Source organism: Miniopterus schreibersii (assembly GCF_964146895.1).
Source record: "Miniopterus schreibersii genome assembly, chromosome: 17".
Taxonomy (NCBI): Eukaryota; Metazoa; Chordata; class Mammalia; order Chiroptera; family Miniopteridae; genus Miniopterus; species Miniopterus schreibersii.
The window spans coordinates 4634416-4658017 of record NC_138117.1 but is presented as its reverse complement, the minus strand read 5'-3'; the positions used below and the strand labels follow the sequence as shown (position 1 = coordinate 4658017).

The 23602-nt window shown below is 45.4% G+C and overlaps 1 protein-coding gene across 2 annotated transcripts in view; it reads right to left on the bottom strand.

Moving 5' to 3' along the window:
• The window catches only part of SDC2 (syndecan 2), a 72540-nt gene that overhangs the window by 29849 nt on the left and 19089 nt on the right, over positions 1 to 23602 (bottom strand). Inside the window, exon 1 of one of the 2 annotated variants that reach the window (XM_081116973.1) lies at positions 16219 to 16499. The exons of the other annotated variant lie outside the window; for it this stretch is intronic. Coding sequence (XP_080973099.1) covers positions 16219 to 16242 — 24 coding nt within the window. The 5' untranslated portion in view covers positions 16243 to 16499. Of the gene's footprint in view, positions 1 to 16218; positions 16500 to 23602 lie in introns of those variants that run through there. 2 annotated transcript variants of the gene reach the window in all.

The window sequence follows — 23602 nt, the reverse complement described above, 5'->3', positions numbered from 1 at the left end:
GTATTTGGGAGATTCTGGGAATTCGCTCCAAACAAATTATATTTTAACAATCAAGCTCAAGAGGAAGTTGACAGGTCTAGTTTTCACTAGGTTTAGCAATCCATGAAAGCTCAAGCTGGAGATACACTATTCTTAGCCCAAGAGAAAACTGACATGACCTCGAACCTTCTCTGCAGCAGGCAAAGAGGTTAAGCCTGTGGATTTGTATGAATGCCTCAACTTGCAGGGTCAATAAGGGGAGCTTGAGAGATTAACAAAGGAAGAACATTGGTGTATAAAATGCTATTATGTCTGAAGGGTGAGTTTTGTCAGGAGTAACTGAAAAGCGGCCTGCCTCATTTGCTGAAAACTTCCAAGATCGTGAAGTATTATATACATCACAGGGAAAAATTTCCAATCAAGCCTACTTTATCAAGATATACATTCGTGTTTGAATGTCTGTGGGGCTCCCCTATATAAATACTGCACGCTTTTCCTGGGCGGCTGCCAGCAGCTGCCCGAGTCACTCTTGTTGGCTCTAAATATGAAAAATGCTAAGGTGGAGAAATAAGACAGCAGAGCTACAGCACGCACGCCCGTCGCGAGCTCAGGAAACACCGGTTAATTTACTGGAGTTGGAACTAAACAACACAAAAGGGTCCTGATTTGTTCCAATCTGGCTAAGAGCTCTACTAACTGAATCCCGTGAATTCCCCATGATCCTAATGGTCTAAGGAGTGAGATAAAACAAAGTCTGTGTCATTCACTCATTCATTCATTCATTCACTTATTCAGATACATAGGACCTCTTATGTGCTGGGCACCATGCTAGGGCTGAGATTATAATGGGGATATCCTGTAAATTTTTAAAACTTCGCATTTTCCTCATGCCTCAACATCCCCACACACAGGCCGTCAACACCACACCCAGGCGACCCGCTGCACCAGTAACGATAAGGCCCATCCCTGTCAAAGTGCCCCTTCTTGCCCTCTCCCCGCTGTCTACCACCTGGTGACAGTCAATGAAATCCCCTCGGGACTTCTGCTTGTGGACTCCACCCTGGCCCCAATGAAGGGACTCGCCCGCGGGACCTCACTGTGGCTCAGCTGGGAGCGTGATTCCAACATCATGTGTCTCTCCGAGTGGAACCTCGGTAGCCGGGCTGTAAAGATCCTCAGAGACCCCCAAAGGGGACTGAGTCCTTCTAATGAGGGAGGTGACTGAGTGCCACAAAAATAAACTGTAGAAGTGCTTCCAAGAAAAAGCGAGTGGAGTTATGAGAGTGTAGGGTCAAAAAAGACTTGTGCTGAGGCCTGAAGAATGACTGGGCTTTAACTAGGGGACATGGAGGGGGCGAGGGGGCGAGGGGAAGGAAGAGGGCTCCATGGAAACAGAGCAGCTCATGCAGGAGCCCCTGGTGGAGGAAGCTGGGCCCACGGGCTGGGGGGCAGGAGGGCAGGCCACATGGGGTGAGAGAACAGAGGCGAGGTAGGGGCCAGACCTGCCTGCCCTGCATAAGAAGAAGGGAAAAACCCCCCCAAAAACAAAAAGCTTTGTGTGACATCTAACAAAATGGACTGGACCCCAAATCAGCAAGTGAACCCAAGTCCCAAGTCCCAGTTCAAAAACCAGATGGGTGCCATGCAAGGTCAGGCCTGACCTCTGTCCCACTCGGCGCGTCAACTGAAGGTACTAACGCCTATCTCAGGACATCCTTGCGAGGAATGAACTCGGTCAAAGTATGTGGAAGTGCTTTGTCAAGTATTTGGCAACTAGTATTGTAAGACTATCATTTTTTAAATTAAGCGCTGAAACCTAAACCATAACCTGCATAAAACCTTTGTCCTTTTAAAATCAGAGACAGGCCTGCTGGTGTGGCTCAGTGGTTGAGTGTCAACCCATGAACCCAGCGGTCACTGGTTGGATTCCCATCTGGGCACATGTCCGGGTTGTGGGCTCGATCCCCAGTAGGGGGGCGTGCAGGAGGCAGCCCATCAATGTTTCTCTCTCCTATCCATCTCCCTTCCTCTCTCTAAACATCAATAAAATAATAAAATAAAATAAAATCAGAGACAAATTAAGAAACATGTGCCCAAAGATAAAATTGTTTTAAAACGAATGCTCTCAGACTTGAGCTTCACCAAAGGGGGGGAGACAGAAAACTCAAGAATATTAAAATTCAGAAGCTAAAACCTGTCCTATGACCCTTTACAGATGGATGGCAGGCTGCTCAGATACTTACATATTATATTTCAGTACATCAGAATCTTATATTTTAAATTATCACCATGTAAACATCCTTAAAAAAATGATGCCTGGCAGAAATCCAGAGCTGTGTGATACAGAGCTCTCGGAGCCACACCAGACAGGTTAGGTCCTAGTGTAAAATCACGCATCAGTAAGGTGACGTACAAGAGGCTGTCGCGGCCTGAAGGCGACTTCCTGAAGTGCGGCCGTGACACGTACAGAAAAGAGAAGCATCTGGGGCGCTGGAGGGTGGCTGAGCGGCTGCACCATCTACTCGGTCACTGCAGCGTGCAGTTCTCGCCGCCAAAACACAGCAGGAGAGGAAAGGGGCCAGGTGCTCGAGAGCCCAGTTTATCTCTACAACTTCCCCTTCCCCTTATCGCTTCCTGCAAGGAAGCTTTACAGCAACCCAACGTAGCCAGAGTAATGACCCAGTAGACACCCCTCACCAAAAAAAAAATCACCTTTGTAGGCTGTTTAGGTAACTTCTAGGTCGCTAATAGCTACAATATGCTATTGGTATCTTCAAAACATTATTTTTTAAAATCAAAACAACAAGATAAAATTTTATAAAAACACAACCTCATCGACAACCTGTGTGGACAGTATATTTATGGATTAGCTATCAAAACTGAATTCCTGCCACTCAAATTTTCTGGAATTAGTACCAACAGAAACACTGGTTTACAGGGGTTGAGTTTATTTTAAAAGTATGCCTCACAAAACACATTTTATTTCAAATGTTTATCCAATACAACATTTTGTGCCTTTTAGGAAGTTATCCTTCAGCGCATAAGAGCATTTGGGAAAATAAGGGTGTCCCATTTGGGCGTCACTTTCAAAATTTGAAACTTGTGTTACATAGAACTCCCAAGCCTAAAACTGTTTTCTTTTCATCGGTCTAATTATAAAATAGCTATTCAGGAATTCCTGAAATACCTACAGTTCTTTTTCATTCAATACCAGAACACTCTCGTAAGCTTGATGAATTAGAGAAACATACTCCCTAACAAAGGCCAGATGCCTCAAGACCCCGCAGGAATTTCATCACGCAGTCTTCCTACACCGGGAGGGGACACCACGTCTGAAAAGTAAACTGTCCCTTCTAAAGAGCAGCACAACCAGGAACCAGACTCAGAGGCTTCAGAACAGTATAAAACTACTTTTAATTCTATGCTCTAAGTTAGTGACAATAACCTAAAGCTCCTTTGTCTCTTCCAGCCTTGAATGCAGGAGAAGACAGCCTGTAAAAGTGGGATTATTCGAAAACGTGGTCGAAGTAAAATGTAGGGCTTTACAACGATCCGAATCAGAATGAACTCTCTTAGGTAGGGCACATACTGAATGCATTAAATCAGTCATCAATATTTTTAAAAAGTCGAAATGAGAACTGATTTTAGGTGAAAAGGTTCTAGCTTGATATATTTCCTTTCTGGACGTGGGATAGAGTTCAGACAAACGTACAGTAACAACAGGGCATATTGTAAACTTATACCATTTACTCCTCTCTCCATTCTGAAACCGACATTTGCCAAGATCAATAACACGGAATCCAATTCAAGAACTTTAATATATCAAAACAAAAGAGTGAAAGTTCCTCGGGGCCTCTGCACAGAATGTAGTCCCAGGATGGAGCTCGGAGTAAAAACAAGTTAGGGTTTTATATTAGATACCAGAACCTGTATTTCATTCCTCATTTCCCCTGGAGGCTGAGACGTTAACAGGAACAGGGTCGGGGTGAAGCAGGGGTGTGGGCCAAGCCTGGCTGGAGAGGAGTGACTTCAAGTCAGGGGCAAGCCAAACGCACGCCAGCGTGTCACTGCTTCTGCTGGAGAATGCTGGAATCTGTTCCTTTCCCCAGACCTGGCACCAAGAACCGCCACCCCCACCCCCCGCCTTCCAATGGAGCCCCTGGCTCGGGGGACACGTACCCTCCCCCACCAAGAGTGAACACAGGCTGATCTTGTTCAAGAAAAAGGAAGGGGGAAGAGAAGCCGCGAAGGGAGATGGAGATATCTGTGAAAATCTTTTCCAAGAAAAAGGAAATGGGCACAAGAGTACCTGGCACCAAGCTCCTGGGCGTTGGAACCAGAGGGGAAGGAGAGCAAGTCCCAGGGCGCTGGGGCCTGCCAGCCGCACTCAGCGGGTCAGATCTCTTACTTGGTATTACCTCCCCTTTGCAGAGTCAGAAAATTACCTGCCTGCTCTCAAAAATAATTCAACCCAAACAGTTTGATCCATTAGAATCCAAATTAACCACCCACCCAAAACAAGCTTGCACTTGGCAACGAGAGGTATGAGGGGGAAAGGACAGGGCCTTGGAGTTTATTCCTGGTTCCACCAGCCCAGTGACCTTGGGCAAGTTACTGAACTGTCTGGTTTCCTCACCTGGGGCCAATTACAGCATAACCGCCTCCTGAGGGCTGCGAGGATCCCATGACAACACATGCAGACTGCTTGGAATAGGGGCTTGGCTCGCGGTAAGCAAGCAACATACAAGTGTTGGTTACCCGTAATTATTTACCGAGGAAGCAGTTGGTTTTATACTGTCCTAGGAAGGGGAGATAGTTTGATTAGGGAAATTATAACCACAGCCAGGTTCTCTCTCTTAATCCCATTCAGGGGTGAGGGATGAGTTTCTCAGGGCTTGTAGGAGGAATGGATGTAACCCAGAGCCAGGCTGTGACATGTACTCTGTGCACCTAGCCCACCTGCACAGGCTAGTGTGGGTCAGAGAAACCCCCAAGGTTGCAGGGCTTGGCCTGCGCCAAGCAGGAGTTCCCCAGGGAGAGTCGCCTACTCTTTCGGCAGCGCTGCTCTCCAGGGGAGACGGGTGAACACGCTACTCACTGGCCGCGCGGGAGGCAGGGTTCAAGTCCTCCTCAACGGCAGCTTGGGAGCTGGGGGCCCCAGCAGGTAGGTGATCACAGGGACTGAAGGAACCAAGAGCTGACAATATTAGGACTGGAAAAAATATCGGGACGCCCATCAACAAGCAATTTGGCTCGTCACCCAAGGAGGGAGACCTACACAGGCGCTGCTGGGGCTACACACACACACACACACACACACACAGAGAGAGAGAGAGAGAGAGAGAGAGAGAGAGAGAGAGAGAGAGAGAGTGAGTAATCCCAGAAGGGCACTAGACTGTCCTGGTTGGCCTGCTTCAGTAAGAATCGTTGTAACAGACTTAAAAACATGCCTGGAGAAGAGGTCCAGGGACTCATTTAGGGCTGTCTTACTTTCATAGGCCAACACCTAATAAATGTGTGGTTTCTTCCATAAACAGCCTGCTAGAGAGCATTGGTGGGGAGGTGGTCCCCAAGTTTATGGGTGAGCTTGAGCCATAGGCCTTCGAGATCCATATTTATTGGCTGCGACTCACACTGTAAGTGGGGCTGCAGAAGTCTTTTATAGTATAAGTGAATGAAACTAGATTTTTTCATGTATCACCAAGGCAGGAGATGCAAGGAGACCTTTCAACAGGCGGGAACTTCACTGCAGGGATGTTGTCAACTCAAACCTTCAAGACACAATAATAAATTGAAAATAGCCCGCATTTTCCCCTCAACTCAGATTATGAGACCGTTCAATCTGACACAAAATGGTTTTGCAAATCAATAGGCCATTTAGAAATGGCCCGTTTTCATCCTAGCACCGTGGCTTTTTTTAAATGGTCACACCCAATACAGCAGCCCACAGGCTGCATGGAAAGTGGCATCTCAGAAAAGCTTTGCTCATTGTGAGGGCTACGAGCAGAGGGAATTCACAGCAGGCTGCTTTGCTGGGCCCATTAATCAATATCTGGAAATTCCAACAAAAGACTCGCTCAGCCTCTCTTCCCCAAAGCCATTTTTAATTCCACAAAGGAGTCAGAAGCCAGAGACTCTAGGACGGTTAGAAGGCTAACCATTCTGACGAGTCTCTAATGAAACACTTGAGAAATCCATTCACACGTAGTCCTGTTTTGCACACCAGCTTTTCCCCTCAGCTCCAAACTTGATAGCAATAGCGAGCGTTCGCCTCCCTGCCACTACAACAGCTCCCCCCGCAATCCAGCTGAGACCACCAAACTGCTCCACAAGGAACAGAAAAATCCAGCACGCATTCCACAAAGAGCCTCCGTGTTCCCTTCTCGCCCAGTTCTCTATTCATAATGGACACCCCCCCAACACAAAAGCAGATGCAGGTCTTCTGTAGGAAGTTCAGGGCTGCTCCACCACTCCATCCGAGGGGCTGGGGCCTTCTTTGTTGTTTGGGTTCATTTTTTTCAATAACCCATGGCGGGGCTTCTGAAAATTCTTATTTCAGCTGTGCCCCAAGAAGCTCACTCCCCCAAACGACAGGGGAGTTTCATCCACCGGCAACACCATCACTCCAGGTGTTCATGGTGAGTCAGATGTTTGTTAGAAGTGCACATGCCCAGGATACACCCTAAATCTCAGAACACCCCAGGTGTGACAGAATTTCAGGGTGGGGGTGGAGCACAGCAATGTGAGTGTTTAAGAAGTTCACTGGGCACTCCTTACACCCACAGTCTGCAAGGCAATTGCTCTAAAGTAAGCTTCCACTGAAGCCCACCTGCCCACCTGCCCTCATTTTGCAGACTCACTCTTAGCTCAGACTTTGTTCTCTTTCTTACTCTACATGGAAAAACCCTCCTCTCCACTGACCTTCATTGCGCACATTCTAACGGGTCTGTCTCCCCAATATTAATCTATTCTGGTGTCTCTTGAGGTGGATTCTTCTCGGATCCCACATACACGAATTACCTACTTGGGGGGAAATGGGGATGTCCTCAAAAATGCCAGTTCCTAGGCTAGAGTCCAAGTTCTACAGAAATAGGGGAACATGGAGTGAAATGTAAATATGTAAACACCAAAAAAAATTAAGTATACATAAAACAGAGAGGACTCTCAAAACCACCAAAATATTTCTGAAACCCAGGCCAGGCAGAAAAGAGTTAAAATCCTTTCAACCTGTTCTCCCGGCTAATGCAAGGAATGCAAAGTCCCAGAGAAAAGCTGGTCAGGTGGGGACAGCTGTGCCCTGGCTTAGCCTAGCAGGACATACCCACAAGGCAAGGAGCCAGGTCACTGAGATTCTGCACCTCTCCCTCTCTCCCCTTCCACACAGCAGCATTCTCAAAAACACCCATGCTATTTAATTCAATGGTAGGCCCATAAAAAGTAGTGCAGACTGAATACTGTAACCTACTGCAGAAAAATATACAATTACTTTTTTAATTATGTACAAACCAGGTGATAATTATACCAATAATAAGGTTCCCTAGAATATCCATGTGTTTTAAAAATCTGCAATCCTCAAGTCTTATGTGTGGACACAACCATCTCTAAACCCTGCATTTACTCTAAAAAAGTGAACTGCAGAGTTTCCTAGGGAGATGGCACTGTGCTCAGTGCCGTGGGACAAGATGAATGGGAAATGGTCACTGCCCTTGAGGAGCTCAGCACAAGCTTGTGGGGAGGGATATAATAAAGACGAATAGCTAGACTGCAAAGCAGCGTGTGATAAGCGCCTTAAAAGAAATTCAAGGCGCTCCAGGAGCTCGGGAGACGAAGAGTGATTACCAGAGTAAACAGAGAAAACAGCACTGGGGCGGCAGCATCTCACTCGGATCTGGAGGGATGAGCATTAGTCTGTTACGTGGAGGTTAAATTTGAGAGGACAGTCAGCAGGCAGGAGGGGCAAGAGCTGAAGGACAATGATGGAGAAGCCCCAATGCTCGGAATGGAACGGAAGGCAATTGAGACAGAATTGCCAAAAGGACATTTGAACGAGGCCCCTTAACCTCTCTTGGGCGCGCCGGGAGGAGAGGGATAATTTTGCATCAATAAAGCCAAGTCAAGTCCAATTAGCCCAAAGGCACCCAGGTTATTTCTTTCCTAACAAGGAGTGATGTGGCACAGCCTTTAATTAAGCCTAAATGGAAAGGAAATTGGAAAGAAATTTTCTGAAATAAACTAGGCAAAGAAGAAGAAAGATCCGAGCTAGAGCATAAAGTCCGAAGACCTGGGTGTGAGTCCAAGTTCATCTTGGCAGCTACACCACCGTGAGGAAGTCACTCACTCTGTTTCCTCCCATGCAAAACACAAATGGTTATTCCTCCGCCCAGTAAGGTCGTTTGCTGGTCCAACGAGATGGATGTGAATTAGGACCTTCACATCTCGTTGCAAAGCTCTTTCAAAATATAAGACAATATTACCGGGTAACTTTTGAAAATATTTATTGAAATTTATTTTTATATAGAGGTAACACACAGAGATTGTCACGACAAAAAACTGAAGGACTGTGGTGAGCGTCACAGCAAGGGGAGAACTAGGCTTGGGCTGAAGGAGATACCAGGAGTGCAGGACAGGGAAATGGAAATAAACAGGATGATTTTGACATTGTTGGGCTGCGGATCAACCAACCCAAAAGCATGACTGGCAAGACATTCCCTTTACTTAAACCTATACATCTCCCTAACAGAAATCAGCTCAAACCAGTTACAATTGAAACTTGCCACATAAAAACTCCTAAGTGACACCTGATTTAAAAACCACTTATTTTGTTCAGATTACATGAAGTTCCCTTAACAAATATGAAGGTACTAATATGGTTCTGCCTAATTTCCTTCATTACCAGCTTGGCTTTTCTTAAGAGCTAAAGTCAATCAATACTGGATATCAACTAGACAATTATCTAAATTATATAAAACAGAAATTTAGCAGGCTTGGATTCTTTTTCATAGTTAAAGAACAGATGCAAGATATGTGCATACATTTGTACATTAGAGCAAACTCTTTTGCCATTGGCCATAAAAATGTTTGAAGCTCTAAGTAAAAATATTAACCCACACTAAAAGATTCTATAGAATGACTGATTAAAATACATCTTCCCTTGATCCCATGCAGACCTCAAAACTTTCAAACTCTAACGTCTTAGACTAGCATGCTTATAATTTAAAAGTCAAATAACTTTTCCCACCCAAAGAATAGCCAACATGGCAGGCTACACAGGTATTTCTCACATTCCTCACCTCCTGAACCTCTAGCAACCTCAGCCACCCTTCCTCTTTCTCCCCGCCTTCCCCTAATAACTAATTCCCCAAACCAGGGCACTTTTGAGAGTGAAAGGGGGAAGCTGTTAATAATTAAGCCAGCAAGACAGGTGTAAAAAAAGCAAGGACATATGGAACCCAACTTACAACTATTATTCTGGGTAGAAAGAAAAGTCTATTTACTCAGGAAGAGAAGGGAAAGTGCATATTTAATAAGCTGAACCAGTAAGTAAACATTCGGCCCTCCCCCAGCACGGAGCCCCCCTCTCTGAACCATGCACAAGAAAGAAGCTGCCCCCTCCCCCCCACCCTCCAACGCCCCCCACCCTCCAACGCCCCCCACCTGCACCCCCACCCCAGCTGTTTCTCTCCTCTCGGGGATGCAAAGCCCAGGTCAGCAGGTACGGGCCTAACGCCTGAATGCGAATTCCTCGGGGCCACTGGAAAAAGCTTAAGGGCTTGTTTGGTCTGTGCTGGAAACTGAACACTATCCTTCACTGCTAAAGAGGCACTAAGAACCTTCAATTAAATAGGCATTAGCAATGTCAGCTCCTCATCCAAAACATTCATTAAGTGTGGTTTACTGTGCTGGGTGCTGCAAAGGTCAAAGGGTGGCGCTCAGGTCCCCTCTGAATTTATAGTCCAAGAAGGAAAATGACACGGCATGGGCCCGAAAATGGGAGAGACTCGCACATCAAAAAGGGATTGAGAAGTGCAGGCCAGGGAGGAAGAGCAGAGCTGGACGTGGGCAGAGAGCAGAAAGCACACCAGTTCAAGAAGCGGGTTCAAGGGATCCCAAGGCACAGGCTGGGGCCACAGCAAGGGGACAGCCTTCGCCTGGGGGGGCGGCAGAGGCGGGAATCACGGAGAGAACCACCGCAGGCCCCTTTTCAGGGTTGGTCCAGCTCACCTGAGTCCAGGACCCAAGCATCCTAAACCACAACGTGGCCCATCCCAGGAGCATCCAGCCCCAGCTCTCATTGGCCTGTGAGCCCCCTTAAACCTGGAGCTTTTGTGTCCGTCACTGGACTCTAATTGGCACCCAAAAAACAAGTGCTCAATAAATACCTTTTTTGTAATTATAAATACCTTTTTTTAGCTAATAAAATATAACATAAAACTTACCACCTTCACCACTGTTCGGTGTACAGCTCTGTATTGCTAAAGGACATTTCCAATGTCCTATGATCATCTTCACCTCTGTCTCCAGAACCCTTTTCATCTTGTAAAACTGGAACTTTATATCCACCTATCTCTCCTTCCCCAGCCCGTCTCCATGAATTTGAATATACCGGGTACCTCATCTAAGTGGCATCATACAATGCACGTCTTTCTTGTGACGGGCTTATGTATTTTGCATAATGTCCTCAAGGTTCATCCACATTGGAACATACCTCAGAATTTCCTTCCTTTCAGATGCTGAATAATATTCCATTTTATGCATATATAACCTATTGTTTTTACACACCTTGTGAATCAATGAAGTAGCTCTACCTCAGAGACTAGAACCCAGTCTCCTCCAACTCGAGAGAATTTCAAGTGTGTTTCCTGGGCTGTAATATTTAAATTTTCTTACAGAAACACAGATGAACTGGCAATTAAAACAAATAAAAATCAGGTGGGAAAAAAAAGCTTCCCCAAGGTTTTTCTATGTCCTGTCGCTCAAGAGAACGCATGACTCAATAACTCCCTTGGTCTGCGGGGGCCGAGATGTTTCTGGCAAACCTCTCTGCTTTCATCAGCGGACACGCTAACACTTCCCTTTCAGGGCAGAGCTACAGCCCTTCCACCGAGGCCAAGGGAGAACCTCTCCACCCAGGACAAAGCCGCACAGAACGAACGCTGCTAACTTTCCAAATCCGGACTTTTGCAAAACCACAGAAGTTTCCAAAAGTACTGGGGGCAGGGCCTCTGGGCAGCCAGTGTCTTGGAAAGGTGGCCTCCCAGGTGGGCAGGTGAGCAGGTGGGCACTGGAGGTGGGGGTGAGAGCGAGGGGGGGAGTTCAGCGGCGGTGGGGGGGTGTTCAGCCTTCCAGGCAGGGCCGTGCTACCTGGAGGCCTTCCCCCCCTCCTCCCTCCCTCCCTCCGTTTTCAGATTCTGCACCCGAAACGCATCCTCACAGGCGCTGCTCATAAGGAGCATGACCCCGTTTTCCTTCCTACTCCTGGGAACTTCTTGGTGGCTTGATCTAATTATCTCAGTAAAGTTAAATATAATGACTTGTTCTAAAAGCACTTCTTCTCTTCACTCTTCCTGTCAAAATGGCCCCATTTTCCAAACTAAGTTAACGGATCAAAACTGCTTCTGTTCGTTTCTATCCTGTGATGTCCTAAGGGCAGGAAAGGGTTAAAGTATCCCCTGATCAAGAAATGACACCTTAGAAAATTAGACAACCTGGGCAGAGGAGTGACCCACAAGCCTAAGAATACCAGAAGTGTCATCTGACCCAGGAAAACGGAATGAATGAAAAAAAATGTGAGTAGAGTAGAATGCACTGCCATGAAAATCTAAACTCATGTCACATTGGTTTTTGATCACTAATAAGTGGTCAGAAAATCAGACCGGGCAACTTAAAAGGAGCTGGGATCATTCCTCCCATTTCCTCCGATCCCCGAGTTGTAGTGCCAGGCAACTATCGACCATACTTAATACACACTGATTTATTGATTGATGTTTACTCGACTGTGAGCAATAATGCAAGACCGCTGTTTCTTTTTCCTTCTTAACATAATTCAATAATTTTTAAAAAAATACAATTTCAACCAGATAGTGAGATTCAATATAGTCATGAACACAAATACTTAAGTATTTCACCATGTACACAATCCTGCAAAGCACAAAATCTAGTTAAAAAAATCAGTAAGAAAACATAAGAACCCAAAAATGTTGGAAGAAAATACTTTCATATCACCTCGTTCACGCTTAGATGTGTTTCATCTCTGAAAACATGGGAGATAAAAGATCTTCTTTAATGTCACTGCAGAACTCCGACGTCTCCCACAGGTACAGACACACAAACGTCTGTGGTCACTCCTGGTTATTACGCGGTAAAGCCAAGCCCTGCTTTGTCCCTTGACTTAAAAGGAAACCCAGAACATTGATAGAGCACAAATACGGTCTTTTAGCCCAAATTTCTATTTTGCTCATCACTTTCTTGGGACACTAACACATACAGGTCAAAGGAGAACATCCAACTGATGTTTGGGCTTCAAACCCCCAAAATGCCTCTCTCACAAGATCCTCACGGGGTCACCAAAACCGATGGCCGCCTGACACACAGGGTCAGTGCCTGGGTCCGCGGACTGGCCAGGCCGGCTCGGGGGACGGTACAGCCCCAGCCCGCTGTCCGCTCTCACTGCGGTCACGGCGAACGACTTTCCTTAGCAGTCGCTCTGAAGACGCGCCTGAATTCTTACGAACTCATTCACAGCTCAGCTAAGACCCTCCTGAAATATCAGGGCAGGGTGGCCATGGCAACTGCCCCTCCAACTTTTAGCAATTGGCATTTCTACACCTTCACACACAACGGCGTTTGAGGCAGAAAACCCTACTGCAGATCACAACTGAAAGGTCCCTGAAGCAATGGGGGGAAATATCTGTATTTGTTTTCTGGAGATTTAACACTGGACCCTGACAAGCTTCAGTCAGTTCAGCCTCAGCAGGAAAAATTCCCCCAAAGCAACATTTACAGCAAAGCTCTTTCACTATTTTGACTATCTTTGGTTTGAAATGTTTAATAAATATTTGTTTAGAAGGTGCATTTGTGTTTTGGATATATTTTAATACTCGCTTTGTTGTTTTTAATATTACAAAGCCGACTTCCAGGAATGGGAGTCCAATTTAACATAAGCTTTATATTTAACGTGGCCTACAGGAAATAAGAGTTTGTGCTCTGGCCTTGTCTCCAGGTTAAGCATTCAGGAACCAACTAGGCCCAAAGTCAGGAGTCACTTGTAAATAATAAGATTTTAAAGACAAAGCCAACAGATATTTTTAAATGCATTAGCCCTTCAGGGAAAATAAACTTTTTTTTTTAATTTCCTAAATTATCCTTAAAACTCATGGCTATAGTTACAGCGCCGCTACGCATTAAAATAGCTTTTGGAGCCAGTACAAAATAACCAAAATCTTTCAAAGCAAAAATCTTTCACAAGAAAAGTTCGTAATTTCTTTGGATTTCCCTGAACACCTAAAGCCGCTGATTTCTCTGGCACTCTCTTGGCATGCCGTGACCTCATGGCTGCCTGATTTGCTATTTCCCCTAACAGAGAACCCAGCCAGCCCTAAAGAGTGCTCCACTAGATATACGTCCAGCCATTACACACACTGTCTTCAGGATTTCCTGGGAACTTTGTGACAGCTCTGAGATACCTGGACACTGAGTTCCCGTGACCTTCAGGATGGGGATCTCAAGCAGCTGTGATCAGATTGCTGTTTTAGAAAGATACAGACAGCCATGAGAGCGGATGGCTAGATTACTGTTAAAGCACCCAACAGAGTCGGCAAGAGCCGTGAGGAGTCCCCTGTAGTGTCCATCCTAGACAAGCAGTGAGGACAATGGCACTGGAAAGAGAACGGTTCCGGTGGCATTCGCATTGCAGAGCAGCCTCCCCTGTTGCCAGCCTTCCTCCAGGCACCAGGCGGCAATACCACTATCAGTTTTACAGATGGGTCAGGTGAAACCGGGTGCTCATGGGGAGAGGACGGAGGGGGTGTCAATACAGAACCAATTTTTGGTTCCTGGAGTGACTGTTCATCTTTGTGATGTAACCAAGGACTTACAAAGGCCCTTAAAAAGTCTCCAAAAAAAAGAGAAAGGGCATTTTCCACTTTTTGCTCACTGCTTAATTCCTCCCCCTTGATGGATGCAGGGTTTCCCCAGCTCTGGGCACCACTTATGCACTGTTAGCACCAGACCAATCCCTTGGCACGCCTGCCGTCTAGAAAGTCCTTTCTCTACCTCCCTCAGCGCACTGCAAATAGACTACAGCAGCCATTTTCAACCGGTGTGCCACGGCACACTGGGGTGCCGCAAGAATTTTTAACACATGCGATACTCTGGCCACTTAGTCAGGGGCACTGACCTCTTTTCCCTTAGACTGTGAAATTTAAAAATGACAACAGCCAACACAACAACAGCCGTCCAGTGTGAATGAATCAAAATTATACCTATTTTTTGGTCAGATCGGCAAAAAATATAATACATTTTTTGGTGTGCCGCGGAATGTTAGTAATTAGCTCATGTGTGGCATGAGATGAAAAGGCCGGAGCTCGCTGGACTAGAGACATCTGCTCCACCTTTGTAAACTTCAAGGAAGGGAGGGAAGAAATTCCTGCGACTGTCAAATAAGAAACAGACATTGTTAAATGATAACGAGGTGCTTTTAGCAAATGCTTTGGGGAGAGCGGCTCTGCATCAAGCGTGCAGACTTGTCATTTCTTCTTCTTGCCTAAGTAAAAGGATTTTTCATGCTTCTTTTTCTACAAAATTTTAGTTTGCATTCCCTTTAAAGATTCCTATGTTTCAATCCAGAACCACATATAATCAGTACATAGTCACTGAATTCTAGCCTCCTTAGACCCATAACAAAAATAGGTACAAAGCCACTCTGGGGAGGCCTCCAGGACCAAAATATCAAGAAATAGCTACGAGGCAAAACATGCCCACCAGTGCCTGGCAGTCTCGTCCCAAAGCCAAGTCTCTGTCCTCTGAGGCTTAACAAACTTCAGGCCAAATGCTCAGTTTTGACAAGCCTGGCTTTCCACTTCTCTGGCACCTACTTTCCTTGTGTGAGAAACAAGGCCCGTGATGCCCACCCCACCGGGTTTCTGGGAGGACTGGATCTGATCACGTGAAGAAAATGCTCTGTAAATTATAAAGAGCGATGCAGACATCCTAGAGCCTTCCCTCTGGAGGCATTCTGGCCACCCTCTGATATTGCATCAGTTACACGAGTTAGTGGTGTTATTAGGACTTTACATATGGAGAAACTGAGGCTCAAGCAGTGCTTTTCCCAGGGTGGGGTGGGGGAATCCAACAAATCAACGGGGAGCCCCCAGAAATCAGTAAAGGCCTGGGGATCAGTCTGCCTGTCAGGTGTGGTCTTAGACAAGTCCTCTAACCCTTCCAAGCGCCAGTTCTCTCCGTCTGAGTTCAAGGAACCGGCCTGGAGGGCAGACAGCAGAGAAAGTTTTGTTCCCAGAGAGCTTCCTAGAAGACAAAGACTAGTAGAACTGGGCCACTGTCCCCTAACAGTAGAATCTGCTCCCTGTCCCCTAACAGCTCACAGGTAATGGCACCGAGGATGGAAGGGCAGGATGGGGGCGATCAGCACCCCAGGGGGAAAGGGGCTCTGATGAGGAACGTGTCCAGTGACCTAAGCCGACCAGCCCAGCCTCGGGGACTTGAGACCTTTCTGTAGAACCAAACACAGGCGGGAGGACACTGGGCAATACAAGGAGGGTGGCTTTCCCGTGAGGGGCAGGAGCTTCTCCAGGATGACCAAGACAGGGCCATCTCCTGCCCTGAGTGACATCACACACCAACCAGAAGCCTCACCGCTTCCTGCCTTCAGATCGGCCCAATACAATACAGGGAATGCCCTGGGCGGGGGGACCTCAGGACTCGTGAACACTCAAGAGGCTGAAATCATGACTGGGATTTGCCTGAAAAGGGAGGGAGATCCGGGGCTCCATTCATTTCTCTGGAGCGAGATGAAGTGCAGACACAATTTTATATATTATTGTGACCTAATTTCTCCAATGTCCCCAAAGCTCAGATGGAAACCCAGGCGACCTGCTAAATAAAGGCCAAAGTCTCCTCCCTCAAACTCTGGTTCCATAAAAAAACAGTCATTGTTGGAAAGACCTCAAACCTCACATCTTTTCAAGACGGAGCAGTAAACCACACAAAATAGGAACCACTCACCGAAGTGCGCAAGTGACAGGACATTAGGTCCCATTAAACAGCCCAGCGGAGTCTGCAGTGTTCATTAGGTGTAGCCGCAGCGGTGCTCCCACTTCCATGGGAAGTGGGGCGACTTTTCACTACTACTCGAGCTGGCTGATAGCCAGCCTTGCTGCCCTGGGTCACTACTCCCAGCCACCCCGCAATCATTAACCCGGAGCGGCGGCAGGAGACAAAGCAGCCCTGTTCCCTGCCTAAGGTCGCGACTTCCTCAGGCCGCCCTCAGCAGCCACTTTTAGGAAGCCGTAACTTCTACATCTGCAACCAGAGGGGCTGGAATATCTAACTGAAATTAGTTCTGACTGGTTCTCATTAAATCTTTTTAGCCAGTTGTCAGTGTGCTTCAGAGAGGGAGAAAAAAACTGATCACATGCTCAACAGATGTGGGCAGGAATCAAAGCGAGCTGAGTGGGGCCGCACAGCCAGCCAGCAGCAGCTCCCCAAACAAAAGGTCAGCCGTTTATAATGACATCCCCAGAGTGATGTATGTGCACATTAGAAAGTTAAATTTCATGAAAAGAATGTCCAATAAAGCCATCAATTTTCTTTTTGCTTCATCTGGCTGCAATTTCTGCCTGCAGTCATTTCTCTCTAGGAAAACAGCAGCGGGCAGGCACCTGGATTCACTTGGGGGTCCCTGGTCTGTGAACTAGGACATTCCACACATAGCTTCCCAATGCAAGTGCCGGAATGCCCGCTCCCTGCTTCTTAGCTCGCTGCCTGTAGGACATTCCCTGCCCTTTGATGTGAAAAAATAAAATACAAATACTCAGCTTTACAACATGACCCTGCCCCGGGATTCTTTTTGGAAGAAGCTTAAACACCACCACCAGGAGGGCCACCCTGAGCGCCTGTCGCAGCAACTTCAGGGTGTCCATCTTCCATTTACAAACAATGGGAGCGAGTTTACACCCACTGCATCCTGTTACCCCATATAGTATTCTAAGGGAAGAGAAATCATTAGCAGAATCCCCTACGATTATCCTTGAAAAAAGCCCTCCTCTTCATTTATTTTTGGTAGATTCTTGTCCCAAATAGTTAAGAATTCCTCCATCATCCTTCCAGTGCCACCGTGATTTGTTACTAAATCACGTTGAAACCAGCATTTTATAATGTCGCTGCTGTTTTCCAGGAGCCTCCTCCCTGTCCTACCATGCATTCCGGGCTGTAACAGCAGCCGCACAGCAGTCACCTCCCACTGAATAATTATAACAGTTGGCCAATTAAACTAATCACCTTTCCACATATTTTTATCCGGCTTACAGATGTAAATCTCCCCAGAATGCCAAGAATGAAAGGCACCTCTGCAATAGCTCGAGGGCTCCGAGTGTTGCTCCTGGAAGAGGCCCAATCCACCAGGGGGAAACTTAACTCACCACCAAAACTATCAAGTACCATTTTCAAAGGTGACATTCACATAGATTCACTGTACAGTCACCTGTCTTCTGCAAGGAAATCTACAGGCTCTGCCGTTAGTATTCCTGATCCTCTGCTACACTTCTCGGGCCTGAACTTCAAGTGAGCGTGATTTAGCCAAGGGGCAAACCACCAGCATGTCTTCTAAAAGGGGTGACAGAGGATGACAATGCATCCAGTGTGGGATTTTAGCTGCTCAGAAATCCATTTCTGTATACATTTTGAAGGAAAAAAATATTTTTAAGAGAGAGTTCCAATTCAGAAGTTCATCGCTGTGGTGTTGAGCCGTTTACTAAGGAGCAACTGAATGAACAACTCCTTGGACAACTTTTTCCCGGTGAATTACACAGGATCTCCTGGCTCGGAAAGGGAGGGCACATTTCCATGCAAATGCCAACTGGCAAGCAGAGAAAAGGGAAAATCCCAACCCCAGGCAAAAAGCAGCAGGTGGGAAACACACTTCATTTCTGTAAAACACTACCTGCAGAAACAGACGTATATCCCCTTCCCGGAGAAGGCCACCACCCCAGGAATGTTACCTCTGGTCCTGGTGACAACCGGAAGCAGTACAAATGCAGGCTTTATCTGACGCTATACATCCCCCGAAACTCTCTAAACATCCAGTTAGATAAGTACTGCAAGTACAGGTCATACGTCCTTCGGCAATTTCTCCTACCTTAGTCCTGCAGACAGGTCTCCAGAAAGGTTTATAATATATCATATACACCAGAATAATTGCCTACCAAGAAAATCACTTGAGTGTCCTGCTTTGATATCATTTCAGCAGAATAATAACATTCAGAGTGCTTCTCAAGGGCGCCTAGAGCTACTCTCAGGGAAAGGAAACAAAGGAGGGAAGGATTAACGACCTTCTGAGATGTCTTTCCAGAGAACCCAAAACTGTGTCTTCGGTGAAGAACAAAAATAATACACAGCTTTCCCTCCATCCCTAAGGTTTCTCCAGTCAGCGAGGGAGAGAAGGGGAATCAGGTACCCAATTGAGAAATTCACTTTCAGGCAACCGGTAGTTCAAAAGCTCATCCATCAATAAGCAGACACAGACGTGTCCTGATTAGGCCACTAAATAAAAGACATTTCCCAAGGCATAGCTCTGAAAGAAGACGCTCAATTCACCTATCTGAGATATAGTCTCATCCTACTATGCGTTCCAGACCTTCCCTTACCCATTTGCAGTTATAGGTGTCACCAAATCTTAGAGATTTGCACAGAAATACATTCCACGGCATCTCAACAGAGCATCCGAAATGTAGCATTTTCTTTTAGGTTTTGCAGAGATGGTGGGACACAGTCAAGGATACTCAGCTCACACTCAACATAACCTTTACAGATGAAAGAACAATTAGAAACCCCCCTATTAAAAAGGATAATTTTAGTGAACGAAATCATCCCGATTTTTCTCTCTTGCTTATTTAAGTCAAAACCCTTCAGGTCAACAGTGTTAAATAAATAGTTCCATTACACCCAACGAAACTCCAACAGCTCAATCCTTTCCTTGGGCAAGAAGAGAAGGCATCCACATTCTAGTGATATCCTTGGATTTCTTGAATTCTTTCCTATGAGAAAACTAAGACTCTTGCTGCAGCCACAGAGCAGGGAAAATGTTCAGTTCCCAGCACAGATGTGAAGTAAACAGCAACACATCCCTCTCCGAGAACTCCAGAGAGCCATCTTCGTTGACAGAGCCCTTTGTAACCTGCACAGCCTTAAGCTCAAGGACCCCACACGCGGTCTTCAACACAGATACCGTGGGCCCACCTACCTTCTCCAGACTGCAGGCCATAAATCCTCAGAGGCTGTGGCCCTGCTCCAGACACAGCCAGAGTTGAACAAAAGAGTTCGTTACATAAACATCCTTCCTAGTTTTCACAGCAGTCTTCCCAGACTCAAGTTTTCCTTCCCAACACCTCTCCGCTATGCCTTTAAGAATTATACACAGAATTTCCTGGAATAATCTATTTACTAGCCCGTTATTAAGATTTACACACTGATAAAACCCTGCTGCTTCAAAGGAAAATCCAAATATGCCTGAGTGGTATATAACAGGGGGTTAGCATATAATTCCAAAGTTTCTTCTCTTACAACTCAATTTTCCAAAACACACAACATATTAGTTATTTATACTGATGTGAGAATCATGTCATCAAGAGTGTGGTACTATATAAAACAGCTCCAACCTGAAAACCAGACCTGCATTTCAGTTCTGGCTGCTTCTCTTTGGGCACGTTACACTCAACTTCTCAGCCTCTGCCTCCCCATTGTAAAATTACAGGGTCTTAAAAGGCACTTGCAGATCCCAACTTCCCCATCAGTCTCCTTCCTAAGCTGGTCTCTCAAATCCAATCGTTAAAAAGCTGCAGCTTCTTTCAACCTCCATACTGTTTGGACTTCTGCCCTTGGTGTCCAGGGGAAGAGTCTTGTGTTTAAAAGACAGGCCTGAAGCCCCCCACCCCGCCGGGGTGCACCGGTTCCTGCAGGCCTCCCAGAGCAGGATTTGCAGAATCAAACTCCGACAGCAGCTGCCGAGCTGGAGAGAATCCTGAAAGGCCGCTTCGGGCCTCCTCTTGCTCTCAGTGCAAATGCTGGCACCAGGCCTGTCCCGGCTGTTTGGACCTTATGTTTTCAGCACATCGCGAACAACGTCTTCTGTAGATTCAACTCACGAAATGCCACTGGAGTTTTCTGTTTTGGTTTTTCAAGCCAGCTGTCCTAAGGAAATACTTAAAACCTGTACAGGGTCCACGTGCTGGTCACTAAGCAGCTTGGGAAGGGAGAAGAGGCTCTTGGAGGGGCAGGGCTGCAGGGCTCCTTGTTAATGAAAGTACTACTGCTCCTCCGTTCACTCTGACAAGCAAGATTTCATGAAAAAGTAAACGTGAAAAAAGCAGGAAAATCACCCGTTTGGAAATTGCTAAATTTGTGGATCTCGTGCTAATTTCTATTCTGATCTAGTGTTTCCACGAAGTCGCAGCCTCTCTCTACTGCAGTTCCCTGGCCCGCTGAAGTGAAAACAATTCTACCTTGTTTTCCTGGAAATATGATGTGACTAACAGCTTAACTTCGTGAAATGGGTTCTGTTTGTAGATTCAGGAGAGCTTTTTTCGACGTGTACTTTTAAAAGAAAGAAAAAAACAACTGTCCTTGCAAAGTTTTCTTGTCAGGATTCTTATATCAACTATACCTGACAAAAGTCATGAAGTCCTGCGAGAAAAGTGAAGATGTTTTATGAGAATCACTTAGTTCCAACAACTGTTACTAACTCAGCCAGATTAATGGCCAGCATAAAATATGAGAAGCTGTCAAGTTCTTCATATAATTAATGTTATAATACTACTTCTAAAAAACACAGTGAATTAGGATTTAGGCTTTTTTTCACATATGAGATATAAACTTAAGACTTTTCTTCCTCCCCAAATTATCCGGGGTAAAATAAGTGGTTTTTAAAAATAATTTGATATAATTACATGTTCTCATAAGACATCTATTTTGTTGTTTTAAAGTTTCCCAGAACACAACTTCCACCCAAATCATTCTTCAAAAACACACATTCTATTTTTATACTTCTTCTTTAATAAATATTTATAATTTTAAAACATTTTGAAAATTTTCTCTATGGTGGAACATTAAGAACCATGGAAAGTAAACTCCACCAATGAACTGTCCTAATACTTTAGAATCTGAGGGCTTTACACAGAACAAGGCAGGGAGGGTTCCACGAGGTCAGCTTTATGCTTTATCCTGGGAACTGGAGGAGCTCTTTCTATCCCAGGAAAGGGCTGAGTGCCACATGGCTTCCGCCTCCACTGACGGGAGCCCTAAAGCAAACTCTCCCAACAAGGCTCCTGTCCCCATTAGGCCTGGCCCCACTGCAGAGCCTGCCTGAGGCTGCCAGCCTCCCACACGCCTGATTCACACAGGCTTTTGGTACTTGGTGCTTATGCTCAAGGGCCCTGCAGTGAGGAAGTCTGCATGGATATTGTGTGTGACCTGAAAATCAAGCCATCGAAATCTTTATAGCAAATGAGCAAGACAAGGCAGACTCGCCCGCTGGTGTGGCTCAGTGGTTGCATGTTGACCTATGAACCAGGAGGTCACGGTTCGATTCCCAGTCAGAGCACATGCCGGGGTTGCGGGCTTGATCCCCAGCAGGGGGTGTGCAGGAGGCAGCCGATCAATGACTGTCCCTTATCATTGCTGTTTCTATCTCTCTTTCCCCCTCTCCCTTCCTCTCTCTGAAATCAATAAAAACATATTTTTAAAAAGACAAGGTGGACTCGCACACTTCCTGACTGAAAACTAAGATGGACCTTCTCCAAATGTTCCACTTGAACACTTTGCCAGACTTCAGAGCAAAAAAACCGAGTGGATTAAAATTAACAGCTTAAGAGGTGAACCATGTTATTCCTAGTGGTTATTACCACTATATTCATGCACCAGCTGTGAACAATTAAAAGCCTATATTTCTAATTTCCCACGAACTCAAATTAAGGCATTCTGAAAGAAGTTTCAGCTATTTATCTATAGTTCACTGCTCTCAAGGTAAGAAAATCCCTCTGACTACATCCACAAGGCAGAAGCATACAGTGTCACAGCAAAATTCTGTGTTTCCTTTTTGTATGGCATGCATTTCATCATTAAAAATTCAAATAACCGAGAAACATCGCAAAGAGCAAGTAAGTAGGCTTTTTCATATGCCATTAAACTAAATAACTTAAGAGAACCGGTCATAATCAATCCTACCATTTATTGGCTTCCAAGGACACTATCATGAGAATGAAAAGATAACCCACAGAATCGTAGAAAACATTTGCATACCATCTATCTGATAAGGGACTTGTATCAAGAATATACAAAGAACTCTCAAGCTCAACAGTAAGTCAAATAACCCAATTTTTAAATGGGCAAAGGATTTAAATAGTTCTCCAAAAAGGAACAATAAATGGCTAACAGGAACACAAAAAGATGCTCAACATCATTAGCCATGAGGTAAATGTAAAACCACAGTGAGATATGTACTACCTCACACTGACTAGAATGACTATAATCTACAGGACAGACAATGACAAACGTTAGCAAGAATGTGGAGAAGATGGAACCCTTGCGCACTGCTGGTGGGAATGTAAAATATTACAGTCACTTCAGAAACAGTTTGTCAATTCCTCAAAATGTTAAACAAAGGTTACCATATGACCCAGCGATTCCCCCTCCTAGGTATATGGCCAAGAGAAAAGTGTATGTCTACACAAAAATCTGTACAGGAATGTTCAAAGTAGCATTATTCATGATAGCCAAAAAGTTGAAACCACCCAAATGTCCATCAACTGATGAATGGATTAACAAAAATCTGGTACATCCACACGATGAAGTATTATTCAGCAATAAAGAGAAATGCATTGCTGATATATGTACCAACATAGAGGAACCTTGAAAGCATTACGCTAAGTGAAAGAAGCCAGGCACAAAAGACCATATTTTTATGTGATTCCACTTATATGAAATATCCAGAATATGCAAATCTACAGACACAACCCATAAAGACATAAGGCAGATTAGTAACCACTAGAACTTGGGGGGGATGGAATAAGAAGTGACTGCTAATAGGTAAGAGGGCTTCTTTGGGGAACGATGGTAACGCTCCAAAAGAAGATTGTGGTGACTGTCACACAACTGTGAAAATACTGCACTAGAAGTCACTAAACTGTGTACCTTAAATGAGTGACTTTTTTGTGGTATGTGAGTTTATCTCAAGAAAGATGTTAAATATTATGTACATATAATATGTACATCAACTGCATAAACTAAATAATATTGTTTGACACATATCCTATTGAATGGCCAAATAAACTAATTTTTTTCAATGAAAAAGTAATTTCCAAGTAATGCTAGGTATATTTTGATCCTGAGCTCAGTG